Source organism: Spermophilus citellus, assembly GCF_964194105.1.
Source record: "Spermophilus citellus genome assembly, chromosome: 1".
Classification (NCBI taxonomy): domain Eukaryota; kingdom Metazoa; phylum Chordata; class Mammalia; order Rodentia; family Sciuridae; genus Spermophilus; species Spermophilus citellus.
Window position 1 is genome coordinate 134,462,393 of NC_138182.1, and position 18,044 is coordinate 134,480,436.

At 42.0% G+C, this 18,044-nt stretch overlaps 1 protein-coding gene across 8 annotated transcripts in view; it reads left to right on the plus strand.

Annotated features, from left to right (window-relative positions):
• EBF1 (EBF transcription factor 1) overlaps window positions 1-18,044 on the plus strand; it is a 396,117-nt gene that overhangs the window by 237,659 nt on the left and 140,414 nt on the right. For all 8 annotated transcript variants that reach the window (XM_081303910.1, XM_081303909.1, XM_081303907.1 and 5 more), the window contains one exon: window positions 9,408-9,489. In XM_081303910.1, the coding sequence (XP_081160036.1) occupies window positions 9,408-9,489 (82 nt within the window). The remainder of the gene's footprint in view (window positions 1-9,407; window positions 9,490-18,044) is intronic.

Sequence of the window (18,044 nt, forward strand, 5' to 3'; positions counted from 1 at the left end):
ATAGGTTTAAGTTGGAGAAAATATGTTAAACTTTGATGTTGAAAAAGTTTGAAGTAGGACATTAAGGACATCAGTGGTGTGAAATCTGCTCTTTTATGAATTATGCATGGATGAAACTAATAAGTGATCTATCATTTACAGAGTGTGAGATGGATAGCTCTTAACTTACCTTGTTTGAATTAAATAGAAAATCTTAGAGCACAGAGACTTTGTTTTTTAGCTTACCCATTGCAAAATGGGAGCAACATTTCCTAGGTTCTGTGCTGAAAGATGACCAAGTTTTACAACAAAGTTCTGGGTTTTTTTTTTTTTTTTTGTCATTATAGCAATGACTATTATAGCAATGCAGAAAATATAGAAGAAAATGAGAAGAAAAGAAAATCTTTATGCTATAATTCAAAGTTAACTGCCATTAATATTTTTAGTTGATTTAAGTCAGCTCTTTCTTCAGTGCTTTCTGTACACAGATGTACTAGGTGCCGTGGGAACTGAGAGGCTCTCACGTGGGCTGTAGTGTCATAGACAAACAGGTGATTACACAAGTAACCTGGAGTGAGGAACAAGTGGGACAAGTGCTGTCACAGCAAAGGTGGAAGTGATTAATTCTAGCTGGGACATTTGGGAAGGGCCCATGGAACAGTGCATTTTTGCCACACCTGGATGGGTGGAGGGTGCTTGGAGGTGACAAGTATAAGGCAAAGTGCCTGGGGTGTATTATTGACCCCAGGACCCCATGTCAACCATCAAGGTTAAGAATACCTGACTGGATCATCCTAAGTCCTCCTCCTATTCTAGCATTCTTTATTTTAGCAAATGATATGAATTCACTGGCCTTGCCCTTGCTAGAACACCCACAACAGATTAATATTTTAAATATTAATTAGTATTAATATTGGCAGTTATTCAAATACTCTATCATTCTAAGAGTCAAATGTTGCCTTGGAAATTTGAATTTAAGTACCTTCCTTCTCTTTTATTTTTCTTTTGGAGAAAAACTTGGACTAAAGTCATTGCGATCTTAATACAATTGGTATTAAGGGAGTCTCGGAGCATGTTGGGCTCTTTGGGAAGATTTGTTGGTTGAGTCAGTGGATAAATAAATGACAATGAACTTTATTTTTCATGAAGACTTGGAAAGAATAGTAAATTGAGAGTCTGGGGAAAGCCCCGTGCCTCATTTACTGTGCACTTGAACTTCTTGATCTTTCTATGGCATCCGTCACCTCCACAGGGGAAATTAATATTGAAACCTTTGAGTCTTTAGAAGGGAACAGTGAAATTTGAACATCAGATTTCTAAACGAATCTGTTTCAAAATTGTCAACACGTGTATATTGAAAAGGATAACAAAAGTGTTTTATTTTCAACCTGTGGCTTTCTGTCTGCATAAGACATTCAAAGGTAGTGACTGTGGGACTCAGCACTAAATATAGTTTAACTAAATCCTTGAGATGATGTTCACTGACTCCTCCCAAGAGACCTAGGTCACCTGGTTTTGCTTTGGCCATCATTCTCCATATTTGGTTTGGCTGTGGTTTCAGACCCATCTGCTGGTCCTTCATTACAGCTAAAATGCATTTGAGGGTTACAAATAGAGTGAGAGTGGTCTAGCCGGATGGAAACATATTAAGGTGTATAATTGGGATTATCCCAGTGAAAGTGCCAGAAATTTTAATGTTGGCTTCAGCTCTAAATTTTAATGAATCTGGTGATGATTACTATAGCCAAATTTCGGTCACTGCTCTATATCCCCATCATGATATATATATGCAATCAACTAAGAAATGTATTTAATGGATGTATCCTTTGGAGTCAAACTGTCTACATTCAAACCCTGGCTCTAACCAGTTTGGGCAAATCACACGACCTTTCAGTAGCATTAGGTGTAAAATCCTAGTAGAAATAGAATCTCATAGAGCCGTTGGGAGGAGTAAATGAATTAACGCTCAGAACAGGGCTTATACATGGTCTAGTTCACGTTTGCTGTAATAACCACAGAGTGAAGGCATCGAGGTCTTTCCTGCCTTACTCTTTCTGCTTGGCTTTGTCGAGTGGGACATTGTCACTGAGGCAAAGTTGTCACCTGCACTTGTACCTTTTCCAGTCAGGGAAAGAATTTGTACCAGTAACTCAGATAGATGTGCTCAGAACCTGTCCCTGGGTCTGCAGGAGCTCATTGCTCTGTGTTGCCTTGTGGATTGTCTTCCTGGTAATGGAATTAGTTTCAGAAAAATGTGTCTGTGGTCTGTCCCAAGCCATAAGAAGGACAGACAAATGCTTGGTTTTGTGATCTGCCTCATTTCTGTGCATATAAAACTATCAGGTCGAGTTCAGATGTCTGCCCAGCTCCAGTGTGGACTTTAATGCATTCTGGCAAGAGACCCTTGGCACTGGGGAGTATTTGTTAGCGATTCTCCCTGAAGATCAATGCCTCCTCTGCCACAGAGATGCTCAGGATGCATGGGAGGTCTCATCCCTTCTCACTTACTGGCCAATCTGACATTGCCAGGGAAATCAGGTGGGCCAGGTAAGCAGTGGTCAGTGTTAAAAATCTTCCTCACTTTGAGTTCCCTTCTTTGTGTCATTTCTTAGGAGTTGCGATGTCTTCACTTCCCTCTGTCTGCAGATTACCTGTTCCCTCCTGTTTTCTCTCACTACCCTGACCCTTTTCTCTATTTTCAGATTTGACTTCTAGCATAAGGAGAACTATTTGCATGGGTCCTTTTCCTTAAAACTATTTTTAAATTCTTTAGTCAACTTCTCTGCTATTCCAACACCTTTTTTTTTTTCCTCTTCTAAACCCTTGCCACTAACTATGTCCCCTCAACAGGGCCAAACTCTGAGCTCTGAGGTAATGAATCCTTTTCAAGCTGATCGTGTTCATCCCTCCAGGCTGAGAACACTTTCCAGAAATGCCCAAGATCTGAGAGACCTTGGCCAAGGGAAAAGGTAGACTTCTTGAAGTCAGTGGCCAAGAATAGGGGCAACCACATGCTCTTCCCCTGGGATCCCCAAGATAGAGCCACAGCCTGCCATCATCGTACCTTCCTCTGCGGGCAGATTCTGCTTCATTTGAGTAGAAGGTCCCCAACACCTGCCCTTCCCCACCTTGTAAGCAGAACTGTGGGGCCAGGTCCCTGTCAGAAGTGCACTTCAGTGTAGAAAAGGAGAGGAGGTCAGTCCTTACACAGGTCCCGCTCCTCAGCCCGCCCTGGTGGCATCCCTGGGATTTTGGCAGACTCCCGGGGATCATTTTCACATGGATGAACTGTACTCTCCGACTCCTTCTGTGTCCTAGGAGCCAAAAAGTTTTCTTTGACATTGAAAATAGTGTTTTCTCTTTCTAGCTGTTTGGCCTTTCTAACTATTTTTCTTGGTAGTGGCAAAGGACTCCTGCCTGCCTCTTCATGGAGCTCTGCCTCTTTGAGGGCCTCCATGACGAAGCGGTGGCATTTCTGAGACCGTCCCTGGCAGCTGTGGTGGACTGGGTAGGAGAGGCGATAGGTGCATTCTGGTTAAATACGTTCAATTGGGAAGATTCCTTATACTCATGGAAAGACCTCTTGGTTGCTGTGGCCTGTAGGCTTGACCAGGGAATGAAGCTGTGCTGTGCTTTGTCACGGCCAAGGCGGTGGCGCAGCCTACAGAAAGGCTCCTGCAGAGGTCCCCTTAGTCCTGAGACGTTTTCCTCTCACCCGCGGGTGTGTGTGTGTGTGTGTGTGTGTGAATAGCTTGAACTTCACCCAGAAGGGACCCACAGTTGTTGCCACACAGCTGTTTCCTGCATCGGGCCAGAGTGTGCCTCCGTGTCCTGAATATCTTTGAGAAGGATCATCTGCCACATAACCATCTGCAGGCATAAGTCAGGGAACTTTCGGGGAGTCTTAAGATTGCAAATGGGGGTTTTATATCTTGGTGGGGGTGCCCCGATGCTTTTTCTTTCCTGCCTGGCAATTACGAGGGCTGCTGCAAACAACCAAACGTGATGTTTTAGAACGTGGGTTGGGGGAGGTAAAATCTCAACCTGCTCAGCCTGGATCCATTGCAGGGCTTTGCATAATAATTAACGACATACAAGCTGGAGCCTAATGGACAGTTTTACTGTGTGTGCCCTTCAGTTCTGACTAGCTGGAGTCCTCCATGATTTAAGCCCCTACTTCTTTCCTTTATGTGTAAAGCTGCTGTAGTTGTTATTGCGATTCTTTCTCTTTGTAGGTCGTTCGGCAAAATCTGTAGTTCTCACTAGGTACATGAGGCCTGGCTTCTTTTCTTAACCTTAACATTTACAAAGAGAATCATACTTCTCATCTCTGAAATCTCAGCCTCTCTGACTGCTCAGCAGTGTGCAGTTTCCAGGGATAAATGGTGATAAGAATTGTTGCTTCCTCTGTACCAGGAACAATTATCATCCTCAACTATGCATCTTTTTTAAATTCTCACTAACTTCTCAAAAGTCAGTTCTGTTCTTTTCCCCATTTTACAGATGAGAAAAGTGAGGCACAGAGAGATTAAATAATTTGTCTCAAGTCACACAATTTGTTATGCAGTCAAGCTGAGATCATAATGAGAGCTGCCCAGTGGTCCCAGGGGAGAGCTACTGTTATTGCCACATTTTATTGAGGCCACTGAGGTTCAAGGAATTGATGAAACATATCCATTTGTCTTATTGTAGCACACTCCATGGTTGTCCTTATTATAGAATGCTCCTATTTCTATCTTTCTGGAGGTTCTAGATTCTGTCTGGGTCCCAAACCAAACACTGTGTATACAGAGGTGGGTTTTTGTTGTTGTTGTTATTTTATATATCATAATGATGAGTCTGATCCTGCTGGTGAATTTGATCAATTCTCCTTTTGAAGGAGTCCAGAGTTACCTTTTGCTCTCCAGTACCTTACTAGTTGCATGGAAGCTAGCAAGCATACAGTGCTCAAGCTAAATACTGACCATCTGTTGGCTGGTAAAATGTGGTACCAATATATCATCGAATAGGAAATTTTGTTCTGCAATCTGTGTGTCTGGATCACTTAGTTCAGTGATGGACTAATGTCCTACATCTGATTGATGAACCTAAACACAACTTTTAATACAATGTCACTTTTGGTTTATGATTGTCACTCTCCTTAATTGAAGCACACTGAAAAGTTCAAGAGCTCAAGTGTTGAGCTTGTGTTGGATGGGCTTTTGAAAAGGTCTCATCACTCTGAAAAAGATCATAAACTAGAGGTCAGGATGGGGGAGTACTGTTCTCCCTATTGTAACCACTATGAACTAGTGAACACTGTCCCATCCCCTGGTCACTATGTTCCTCATGCAAAATGAGATTAGGCTAAGTGTTGGTTAAGGTCACTTAGAAAGTCCTATGATTCACAGAAAACTTACACCATGACTAGTCCTGTTCGTAATCTAGGAGATTAGTTTTTGACTGTGTCTCAGTTTTGTTGAGTCTTTGTTGTCTTGCCTTTCAGATGGGTCTGCTAATTCCCAGCATGCCTAATTGATAGGACTTCTGTGAGGATTCAGTGAGATGCTGGGGATTTAGATTCTTTGAATAATAACACACTGCACAGAGGATGATGTTACGTGTATCAAAAGTTAACAAAAAGTATTGGTTTTCTTGCAAACTACCCCTGGAGCCCCTCAAAAAGAACATCTGAATTTAAAAGTAGTTTGATCCCAGTGGGGCTGTGTGTCCTGGAGTTTCTGAAACTCCTTGGAACTCTACAGGGTCAGTAAGGTCTTCATCCCACTGTGGGTCAGTTTTCCACCATTGGGGTGAAGAGGTCACACTCTTTCTCCTGACAACACTTTATCAAACACACCGACAACACAAAATGCAGCAATTCCTTAGACAAAAGTGAGGTTTTGAGTTACAGTCACCTCCACCTTGTTAAGAGCCCCTTCAGAATCTGAGATCCTCTCTGAAGGCCCGCAGACATGCATGTGCCCCTGGGTTTTAAACTCCTTATACATTTAGCCCAATAAATCATCCCTCAAATTTGTGTGCCCTGTCTAACTCTGTCTCTCCGTGAGGATATTTTTAACTCCTCCTGACTCTTCTCAGTTCCTTTAAGGAAGTGTGATTCGAAAGGGTCAGACACTTGGCTTCTACTTAGGGGAAAACTTTGAGAGAATTACTGAGGCTCTCCCTGGGGGAGGACTGGCTTTCCCCCCAAAGAATTGGCCCTTCGGTGTGTCTTTGCCACATAAGGGCTTGTGTGAGGCCCCAGGCACCAGTTGACGGCTGTGTCTTCCCCACGACAGATGGTCAAGACTTCAATTTCAGCAAGTGATCCGCTTCGGAGGGGGGTGGGCAGGGGATTCTGCCAGCAGGCCAAGTGGTGGGGCAGCCTCGGGTAATGGGGATCTGGTGTGTGCCCAGCATAGCTTTTGTGCTAACGATGGGCTGCTGACAGGCGCCTTGCCCTGCTCATCTTTGAGGCAGAAGATCCCCTGCTCCCTTGATTCTGTTTCTCTCTGGCAAAGTTAGTGTCCTGTTTGCCTGTCTTTCAAAATCCATTTTGGCACCAGATGGGCCCCCTCTTGGTGGCTAGCAGTTGTCTGACTCGAAGATGCTAGAGGGTGTGCTGACAGCTCCTTCTAACACAACTTGAAGCTGGCTGTCGGGTCTGGGCTCAAATGGCTTAAACACACACAGGCAGCAAATATTACCAACCTCAGGGAAGCAGGCAGGGGGCCCCGTGGAGGGAGAACGGTACTGATGTCTCCCTACATCATGTCCACTCTGCCGCTATGCAAATAATCCTACTGATCATCTCTTAGTGGTACCCTTATTTACTCTTAATAGTACTGTTGCTATTATCATACATTTGCTATCAGTGGTACAGTTGCTACTAATATCATTACTGCACCACCTCTATTATGACTAAAACTCCAGTAGCATGATGGTTAAGAGCTATGATAGTTTTAGTAATACTAGAACTTTTAACAGCTCTGGAGCCGCTCTGTCTAAATTCACATTGATTCACCTTTGAGCCAGTTATTTAACTTTCCTGGTTATCTTCTCATTTCTCTATGTTAATAGCAGAGGTTGTTTAGGAGGATTAAGTGGGAAGCATGTTTGAAGCTCCTAGCAGTGTACTGAGCTCCTGGGAAGCAGCACTACATGGAAGTCATTGTTATCATTATTGCCACCATCCCATGCTTTCCATGTGTTAGAGGTTATCATTATCTAGGGATAAAAACCCTATTATGCCAGTTTAATAGACAAGAAAAGTTGAAGTTTACCTTGGAAGCACCTGGCAGAGTCAGGGTGTGAATTTCATTCAGGGCATTTTTAAAGTTCCTGGCTTTTCCATCACCCCACTCCATCTGTCATGTCAATATAATGGTCATCTGTATTTTCTAAGGCCTGGAGTGGCTTTCAAATATACCTTTCTACCTAGCCATACTTGAAGGAAGCCACTAGTTTTTGCATCTCAGGTGTCCCTGGGCATAGAATGGAGCACCAGTAATATGGGGGTCTCCCTACCACCAGGTCACCATATTAAATGATTTATGAAAATCACGTGAGCCCTGTAGGATTGACTTTGGAGAGCTCAGAGGAATGGGACAGTGCAAAATATGGCCTCAGGTCCTCTTTCAACAGAAGAGACTTTCCCAAGTCTTAAAAGAGTACCCAAGGTAGTGGCCATGTCACCCTTCACTGGGAAGGGGGTCCAGAGTTGGATTTCTTTGCACATAGCTGGCCTTCAGCTGTGTTTCCTGAGTCATTCATCTTGGATAAAAGGTGGATAGGTTTGGGCCTCTGTGGAGAGAGCCTGGAAGGAGAGATGTTGTCACTGGTGGACTGTCAAAGTTTTCATAATGTTGAAAGAGCCGTTTCAAGGATGAAGTTGGCATTTTAAAATTTTATTCTTTTGGTTGAAAAAGTCATTGTTTCTCTTTGAAGAGTTATTTCCACACCATACTTCCATCTTGGCAGATGCTAAAATACCAGGGAGTGGGAAGGGAGGAGGAAAGGGAAAAGGGGGATGATATTGGCCCAATTATATTATTGTACTGATTGCATGGACAATTGTGTAACAACAAATTCCAACATTATGTACAATTAGAATGCACCAATAAAAAAAAAAATGGAAAAACAAATGAAGGACCAGGGAAGAAGGAGGTTCCTCTGAGACTTTTCTTGGATTAGTATTCAGAAATAGGTTGAACTCAGTGACTCTTTGTGCAGTACACTTATGATAGAGACCTCAGGGGTGGGGGTGGGGGTTGACAGACATTGTGCTCTGAGCTAATCAAATGGGGGCATCATGAAGTGATAGTTCTTCACAAGTTGCTTGGATCAAGGTGGGGATTTTAATCCAGTGTAATAATGGGGAAAATGTAAAGAAAAGAGAATTCCTCAAAAATTTAATTGACCAGTATTTTAATGTATTCTCACATTTTTTGAAAATCTTTGTTCCTGAAATTCATAGGTATATCTAGGTCTAAAAGTAAAATGGATTGCAGAACTTAGATGACTATAAAAATCCTTCTCCACCTGAAATAGAGAAGAGACAGTGGGGTTTGCCTGTAGGTTGCCAACATGAATGTGCATTCTTTAATACTTGCTGCTTTCATGGAATTTAACAACTATGATGGTTATATAAGAAATAACTCAGAAAACTACTGGGTGACCATGTAATGTATCACTCATAACAGGAAGTTTCTGAGCATTAAAATAGGTGCTATTAATACTTATGCCAGTAGAGCTGGGATTTTTCTTGCCAAATTAGACCCTTTGGTCATTTTACCAAGTAAAATCCAGGGATTTCACTATAGAACCAATTCAGAAACCGAGGTAGCAGGGAGTCAGGAAGCTCCTTAGTCCATCACAAATAGCTTTTGTCTGCAGCTGGCAGTATAAGAAAAACATTCAGGAGATACTTGAGAAGTTAAAGGAGCTCAGTCAGTATGTGAGTTTTATCCACCTCGGGATACAACTAATTAGGACGTTTTAATTGGAGATGCTGGGATGAAGTGTTCACCATATCCTTGCATTCATCCTGCATGTACTTTGCTGTTCCTCATCTGTGAATTTAAAAGGTTTAAATCACATGTTGTGTTCGGGGACCATGAGAATTCTCCAACAATTAGATCCTCTTGGAACCTCCCTTAAATTATGGTGAAGAACTTCTCCCCTATGAGTGAAACTACTTCCTTGGGGACTCACTTTTTTTGACAGATCTGCTGGCAGTATCCAGGGTGTTCCCTTCATCAAGAAGGTCCAGCCGGGATCCATAACAAAAGCTGAGGGCTTAAGTAAAATCCTGGTTGTGACATCATTCTGAATATTTCAGAAAATGAGTAAAATCAATAGAAAACACGACCCAGAGCGACTCCCTTACTTTTTCGCCCCCTGTATCAGAACTGAAATTCTAATCATGATGATTTGTTTCTTCACAGGTTCTTCTTGAAATTTTTTCTCAAATGCAACCAGAATTGCCTAAAGAATGCGGGAAACCCACGTGACATGCGGAGATTCCAGGTGCGTTGACTTTATCTGTCTTAAATCTTATTAATGACATGAATATTGGGAGAGGGTGAGAGCCGAAGATTCAGAGTCTAGCTGTCTCCCAAGAGGAGAGGTGAAGAGCAGGTGGGGCCCTTGGTCCCCAGGTGTCTGTAGTCCAGAGTTGTTTTCATCTGCCAAGAATCGGGGCTGTTCCACCTGCGTTCTCTGGTGCAGATGGTGGTACCCTCAGAGCTGGGTTTAGGACTCCATGCAAAACACACACAGATTCAGGAAAGTATATAGATATGATACATTCTCCCCCTAAATTTTATAAGTAGAAAATCAGTAAATAAGAATAAAGAATAAAACTGGTAAAGTGTTCTTTGTTACAGTTACGGTCCCCTTTTCCTTCCTTTTCTATCTTCCAAACTTGGAAAGTTAGCAGGAGTTGCCTATTATAAATGGACCCCCTAAGAAACTAGGTGTCTAAAGCAGAAAGGGTGATAACTCAGTTCTATTTCAGAAATGTCTTTGCCCAGCAGATATAAATCTTCTCAAGCCTCAGTCAGATCTGCCACCACCTCACAGAATTTGCATTTATGAAAGGGCAAAGAAGCCAAAATAAATGAGTTAACTACGAGGAAACAACATGGTACTTGGATTTTCGGAAAGGTTGCTGAATTCTAGACACCGTGCTTCTCTGGCTTGAAATTGCTGAGCACCCTCTGGGGATCTTGTTAAAATGTTGATTGAGGTCTAGGGTGGGGTTGGAAGTCTCTGTTTCTAACAGGCTCCCAGGTGATGCCAGAACCATGGACCTCAGTTCCAGTAGCTAAGTTACAGACCCTTGTGTTGCTCTCCATCTAATTTTATGGGTAACTTGTTTCCATGTTCAATGTTAGTTTCCTCCTCAGAGTAATGACCCATACATCGTGTGTGCTTATTCAGTCCTTCAGAGAAATAATACGATGTCTGAAGTGTGCCCTTATGTCCATTTAGTCAGCTTTAAATGTAGATAGCAAGGTACTCAGAGATTCTTGGAAAAATTTAGCTACACATTCTCTAATGGGAGAAAGGGAGGGTTTTGAACATTGACTGCATCTGTCAATATCTCTTAGTCTACATGATGATGTTTTTAGGAGGTGAGACTTACTAGTCTCATTTAAGGACATATACAATAAAAGGCATTCTTCCCTGAAATTCTGAAGGATTTCTGTAAAATCATTTTGGCCTCACCACCTTTTGTTTTGGCAGATAAATGGAGAGAATCCAAAGATTCCTAGTTTCTCAGAAAAATGTTTCCCAGGCTAGCTCCTGACGCTGTTAGTAAACTGAGTTGCTTCTGGTTCACACAGAGGACATTTTGTGCTGAGCTGGAATTAGCTTTACAATTCAGCTGGTGAAACCATACATGTGTTGCTATGTCTTGCTACTTGAGCTTGAGTTTTAGGGTATGCTGTTTTGTATTTTGCTTTAGTCTTGAGTGAGCCATATAAGTCATTTTTTTAAATTAAAAAAAAATTATTTTTGTAGTTGAAGATGGAAAGCATGCCTGTATTTTATTTATTTTTGTATGCCATGCTAAGGATCAAACCTAGTGGCTCACGCATGCTAGGAAAGTGCTGTGCCACTGAGCCCCAGCCCAAACCCCATATAGCTCTTTTGATGGAGTTAGAGTTAGGAACATATCATCATAGTTACACATCATCTAGTTTCAAAATAATGTATTCTAATAAACATGTATAATGCTCATGAATCCAAGTATCAACTTTCCTGTACTTCTCAGGGCAGCAGAATTGGATGGACTTTGCTAACATTGAAGACCCAAAAGAGCATTTGCAATGAACTTTGTAGGACCTGCTAGGGAGATGTCTACAAGCCTTGAGTTATAAGAATATATCTTTCTCACAGGATGCGAAGCCAATTCAGTCTGCTCTTTTTGAGTGATTAGAAAGTTTTATTTTTGCACATTAAATAGTTATTCTTTGCTTAGTAAAGGGCTATTGAAATGAGGAGGCACAAGTTATATTTCTGGAAATTTCTTGTAATCTGTCAGGGGCTCAATATTCTCAGTTTTAAGATGAAGTTGGAAGGATGATTCTGTTTATTTCACTACATCTAAAAGAAAACATTTTACATACATAAGTAATTTGTAAGTGATAAAATATAAATGTAAGCCTTTGGAGAAAAATCTTTGTAATAAACCAATGAACGTTATTATTAGTGCAGTCCAGAGTTTCTCAACCTGGGCACAGTAACATTTCAGACTGGACAGTTCTCTTCAGGGAGTGGGTTGTCTTGTGCGATGAGGGATGTTTGGAAGTGTAACTGGCTTTTACTTATTAGACGGCAGTAGAGAATAGCCCCCTTCCCCAAGTATGAACACCAAAATGTCTTCTTATGTTACTAAATATACCCTGGTGGGAGACAGAGAGGCAAAATGTCCTATACCTGATGACTTCTGACCAGCTCTTTCTGGAGACCCTGCTAGAGTCTCAGAGAATGCATCCTTTGATTAGCTCCGAGATCTGCCTGATACAAGGTCCACACTGACCTTCAGATAAATCTGATTTATTTGAAACTTGCAAAGCTCTTGCCTCTGATTCCTAAACAACCCCTAGACAGACCTTTCTTCCTAGGAACAGCTACCTTGGAGTCAGCTCTTGAGCTGAAGGCGAGCTGAGCTTCTCCTTATCGGTCTTGATGAATTCCTTATTGGATCTCAGGTTCAACTTGCTCTCTTTACCTCCCCCTCCTTTACCTCATGGGAGGGGACAGAGAAACCTTTGGCAGGATGAATATCAACTCATTTTATATTGTATCTCTTTACATTGACACATTTCTTCACTTATTATGTTTACTCAAGTAGCACTTGGTCTTTTACATGTGGACATGTGATATTTCTACTATCAGAGAATGGTCGAATTGCCTCAAGACAGGCAAAACTTTAAAATCCCTCATCCAGGCAACATTTTCCTCCAATCCCTTTCTTCCTTGACTCTTTCCTCCTACCTTCTTCTCATCATTTCACGTGGTGGCCACTCACTCCATCCTTCTGGAATCTCTTTTCCCTTGCATTTTAGGACATCATTCACCATTCTCACCCCCCTCCGAGGGATGCTCTTTTCCTTCCTGTGAGTACTGGCGATCTCCAGGTTTTCTTTGGGGGTCCAGTCCTCTCCTCGTGTTATAGGCTCTCCTAAGCATCTTTTCCACTCTTGGCCTCCTAACTGCTATTTGTGCAGTGAGGACTCCGGAGTGAGGGGCTCTGAGACCTGGCACCCAGGCTCAGGTCTAGCTATCCAGATGTGTGTTGGAGTTCAGTTCGTAAGCCCCAAACTGAATTCAGAGTCATCCTCATTTGTTTCTTTTTTCTTTTTCTGAATCCATATAAAGCCGGCTTCTCTTCCCCACGTCACTGCATTAGGTCCAATCCTAACTGCATGATGCACGGGGGCATATGACTGCTGATGTAAGTGCCTACGTTCAGTGTGCTCCATATACTTGTGTCCGTGTGTCCGCCTCAATGTACATTCACGGACATCAGTGGTGATGATGAAGATAACATTTCTTAAGGACTTATTTGTGAGAGATGCTATGTGAAGCATTTTATGTGCGTTCTGATTATCTTCATAGTATCCCTGTTAAGAACATGCAAATATGAATTACTCCCATTTAATAAATGAGGAAGCGGGCTTAGAGCACTTAAGCAGTTTGCCCAAAGCTATGAACCTACTCAATGGTGAGGTGGTGGTGCAGCCAAGCCAACTGACCAAGTCAGATATTACCTGGTGCTTAGGAACAATAAAGAAATTGGGCAATATGGGCGTCACCCAGGAGCCATGGGAATACCTACAATTCAATGCCAGGATCCCGGGAAACCTAGAGAGGGGCTTTCAAAGGGCATTTACCCTAATGGAGCCTCAAGACACCATCTGTATGAGGGACATTGAAATAGCCCCAGCAGAGGTGGGGTGGGGTTGCCCAGAAGGGGAAGGGCCTGCACATTGTTCCAGAAGGGAGCTGCAGCATGGGTCACTTTATATCTGAAGGAACTTTAGAGACAGGAGTCCGAGGTCAGCAGCAGCCAGCTTCACCTCACTGGGGAGGTTTGGGCCAGTTCTCCATGAGGCCTGAGCAAAGCAGCCTCAGACACTGCAGAGTGCTCCGCTGTCCCAAGTCTCAGGACAGAACAGAGGGAGAGGTAGCCTTCTCTGCAGCCGTCGCAGCTGACAGCTGACAGATGTGTCATGATGACACTGGATGAAGGCTTCTTATGAACAGGGCAAATCATTTCTGTCACTTTCCTCACAGCCCGGGAATTGGGAAACTGATTCCAAATATTTTTGTTGCCTTTGAGGGAGAGTGAGGGACTGTCTTTTTGTCATGAAACAAACAAACAAACAAACAAACAAAAAACAAAAACCCTCTGGATTACTCTGTACATCTCAATGTGGCTTTTACCAGTGATATTGAAAACCCGAGTCCTGCAGACATCAGATGGAAAACACCCTCCGTCGCCTATTAAGTGGCTGTCTTCTCTCCACGCATTCTGTGTGCGTCCCAGGCCAGCCTGATCTTCACACGGCAATGCCAGAGCGTGTCTCCTCTGAGCAGCAATCAGGGGCCTGTGTAGGTGACTGAGGAGGACAGAAGAAAGGTTGTTGATCCCCTGACATGTAAAGACATTCTGTCAAGCAAACTCAGCCTCACAGCGCCTGGGCTTCTGGTGTGTAAACAGAGACTGCTTAATTACACAGGTCATGTCAATTACTGTGACCTGAGTGTTTTCAAGAAATTAATCACTTTCCGCAGAGCCCGGCGGTATTCATACTTTAAGGCATTATGGCATAAACCTTGTAGAAAATCTGGTTTGATCTTTTTTTTTTTTAAATTTCTAATGGATGTGTTTTTTTTTTTTTTGAAATCCCTATACTGTGATTAGTGAGACAAACTGGCTTAAATACAACAGTTGGATACAGGCTTCGTTCAGTTCTGGTTGGTGTGGGGAAGGGTAGAGGCAGGAGAGCAGGTGAAGTTGGGGATGGAAACAGCCATGACACAGGGAGAAATTCGGTGCGACTCAAGGAGCCTGTTTCTTCATCTTGACACTAAAAAGATGCTAATGTCAGTGGACTGTGTAAAAATCACAGGTCTGGGTTTTAACTGACATGAGCAGACAATTCAAGGTGAAGATTTAAATTCTTATCCATATACTACCTTGTTTGGACTGGCAGAATGAGGATAGTGAGTGGAGGGACAAGAATTGGTTCTATTTGTCATCATGCTGTAGATACCAGGATACCTGGAGACTATGAAGTAAAGCATAGATTTCCAAATTTATCATCTCTGTTCTACAAAGTTTTTCCATCACTTGTAAATCTGTGTTCATATATAAATGCTTCACCTATGACAACAGTATGTATGAATATAGATGTAATATGTACTTATGCATGCATGAATGCATGCACTTTATAGTATTGAAATCTATAAAGTCTATTGTCACGAACAAGAAAAAGTCTTTGCCATAATGAAACCTCTGTTTCATTTGGGGTCCATTTTTAAGGATAATACCAGCTGCTATAATAAGTAGACCAAAGAATATATTAATGGCTCACATAGAAGGTTATTTCTTGCTTACATAATGGTAAGTGGCAGTTGATCCTGCCTCAATAAGTAGATCTGGCCTTCAAGTGATCTGGGGACCTGGGATCTTGTATGTCTCCCTCCCCTGAAGCCTTTCTGTCTTCACTGAGCGAGCTGAAGGGTGAAGGGTCCATAAAGGGGGAACATGAACATCTTAAAAACCTTGGCTTAGAATTGGTCCTTGTCAAACCTGCTTACCTTCCATTGGCTGGAAGTCAGTCACAAGGCCACCTACATCCCCAGAGAGGCCTGCTGACATCTCGTTGAGTGGCACAAGAAGACAAAAAGAATGTGTTAGGAATAATTTCCATCAGGGGCCACAATGAAGATATGTAAAAACGAATAATTACAAATAGCCAGAAATTGTATTTATTGCTATGAAAAAAATTAAGCAAGATATCAGGAGAGAGAAAAAAAGTGTGGGAGGGGAGCGAAGCTACTGTCTAAGCTCAGTGCTATCAGCTTAGGAGTACAGTTGATCCTTCATATCCAGATGTTCTGCTCCTGCCGATTCAACCAATCAGAGGTGGAAAATTTTTGGAAAAAAAATCTGCATCTGTATTGAACATGTGCAGTTTTTTTGTCATTATTATCTAAATACTGGTGTATAACAACTATTTATGTAGCATTCACACTGTACTACGTGTTATAATCTAGAGATTATTTAAAGTATTTGGGAGAATATGTGTAGTTTAGTTGCAAATACCTCTTTCTACAGAGGGACTTGAACATCCATGGGAGAGATTTTTGGAACCAATTCCCCACAGATTCCAAGTGACAACTATAAATCATGCTGACAAGAGTCAGAAAGGGTTTTGAGCAGAGGGAACAGCCTACTCAAACTCATGTTTATCCGAGGTGACAAGCAATCTTCTTTCACTTAGTCTTGGACAGGAGATAGAAGAATCCATCAGGTTATTCATCCCAAGTTTCCACTTAAAACGTGTTTTTCTTTTAAAAATGACAACATGGGTAATGACCTCATGATTATTTTTTTCTTCTTGTTAATTAGTTGTAGAAACTTTGGAGAATTTTTTGGGGTGTGTGTGTGTGTGTGTGTGTGTGAAGAGACATGATATCCCTAAATAAACATGTTGTAGAGTATGATTAGAAAATTCTTAAAACACATGGCCAGCCTCTACCATTTCAGTCTGCTGTTTAAAGGCAATTACATAAGGAGGGAATCCAGTCTCCTCTTCCCTCTTCTCCCCCACAGTCCCCCACCCTCTGTCTTGGATGTACTTATATTGTTTTGACAAGCAGCACATCTTGCAATTAAATTCTTTACCAACAGAATGCTAGGGGCCTGAGCGGCTTTCACTCTCTTCATACAGAATAATTTCAAGATGTGCCATGCTGATTAATTATACTGAAAGCAGCCCTAATGATAGTTTCAGAATACAGGATTAATTCACATAATGTAGTAAATACAAATGGTGAATTTTCAACTCGATATATTAAACCATTACAGCTTATTGGGCAAATATGTATCTTGGCACGAGCCTTATGCTGAGTCTTGGCAGAAGGTCTCCATCACTGAGAAGGGATCCTCATGAATGGCATTGAGGAGGGGCAGCCCTGCACTTTGTGGAAGCATATTCTCACGTAAAGTACGGCTGCCTTTGAAGAAATGTACAATACATTAACTAATAGATGCAAAGTGTTTGGTGGGATTGGCGATTGCCAATGCAGGTTGGTTCTGTGGATGCTTTTAGTTACTGGGACTTTCCAGTAAGAGGTATTCTTATATATTTTTAATTTTTTTTTGAGTTATCATTTATGAAGCTCTTGATCTATGTCAGACACCATGCCTTGTGGCACATATATAATTGTCCTTGTTTTCCTGCCACTTTTTCTCTTATTCACTTTGCTCAGTCAAGCCCATTGGGCTTCCATCTTTTCCTTCATTTGTTTTTCCTTAAATACACCAAACTCGTTCCTCCCCCAGGACATTATTTTTTTTAATTTGTTCTAATTAGTTATATATGACAGTAGAATGCACTTTGATGTGCCATACATAAATGCAGTATGATTTCTCATTTTTTCTGGCTGTATACAATGCAGAATCCCACTGGTCATGTAGTCATATGTGTACATAGGGTAAAAATGTTGGATTCATTCTACTATCCTTGCTGCCCCCATACCCCACCCCCACCTTTCAACTCACTATTCGTCTCCCTGGGAAACTTCCACCACACATTGAATGATTAGATATTTACCATTCAGCTCTTAGACAAAGTGTTACTTCCTAGGAGAGACCTTCCTTAATCACCCAATCAAAAATAGTTTCTTTCTAGGAACAGCCTGACCTTTACTTTTTTTATTTCTTAGAATCTATGGAAGTCCCAATTTTGCTCTTATTGCTTACTTGTTGATTATTTAACCCCCACTCCTGTGTCCCCAGTGATGACTAAAATCCTGGTCATCCACTTGCTCTTTGCTGCTTCTCTAGTAGGCAGATAGTGCCTGGCACACAGTTGACACATAGTTCATTCCTGTGATTAGTGACTTAATCACTGAGCCACATCCCCAGCCCTCTGTGATATTTTATTTAGAGACAGGGTCCTGCTGATTTGCTTAGGACCTTGCTAAGTTGCTGAGGCTGGCTTTGGACTTGTGATCCTCCTGCCTCAGTCTTCTTAGCTGCTGGGATGACAGGTGTGTGACACTGTGCATGGAAACATGTGGTGATTCTGTTTAGCTCACTTCTACCTGAAATGACCAACAAGGACACACAAACAGAGGACATCAGTCAAACACACCAATGACACCATAGAAAGTCATCAAATGATCCTGGTCCACTGTGGGAGGAGTGAGGTTTACATAATGGATGGGATTTTCATATTTAGCATGTGTCACATTCTGGAGATGGAAGTGACGTCTAGCTTCCAATTGACTAAATACTTTAACACAAGAACCTCTTATCTTCCTTCTAAGAAAAG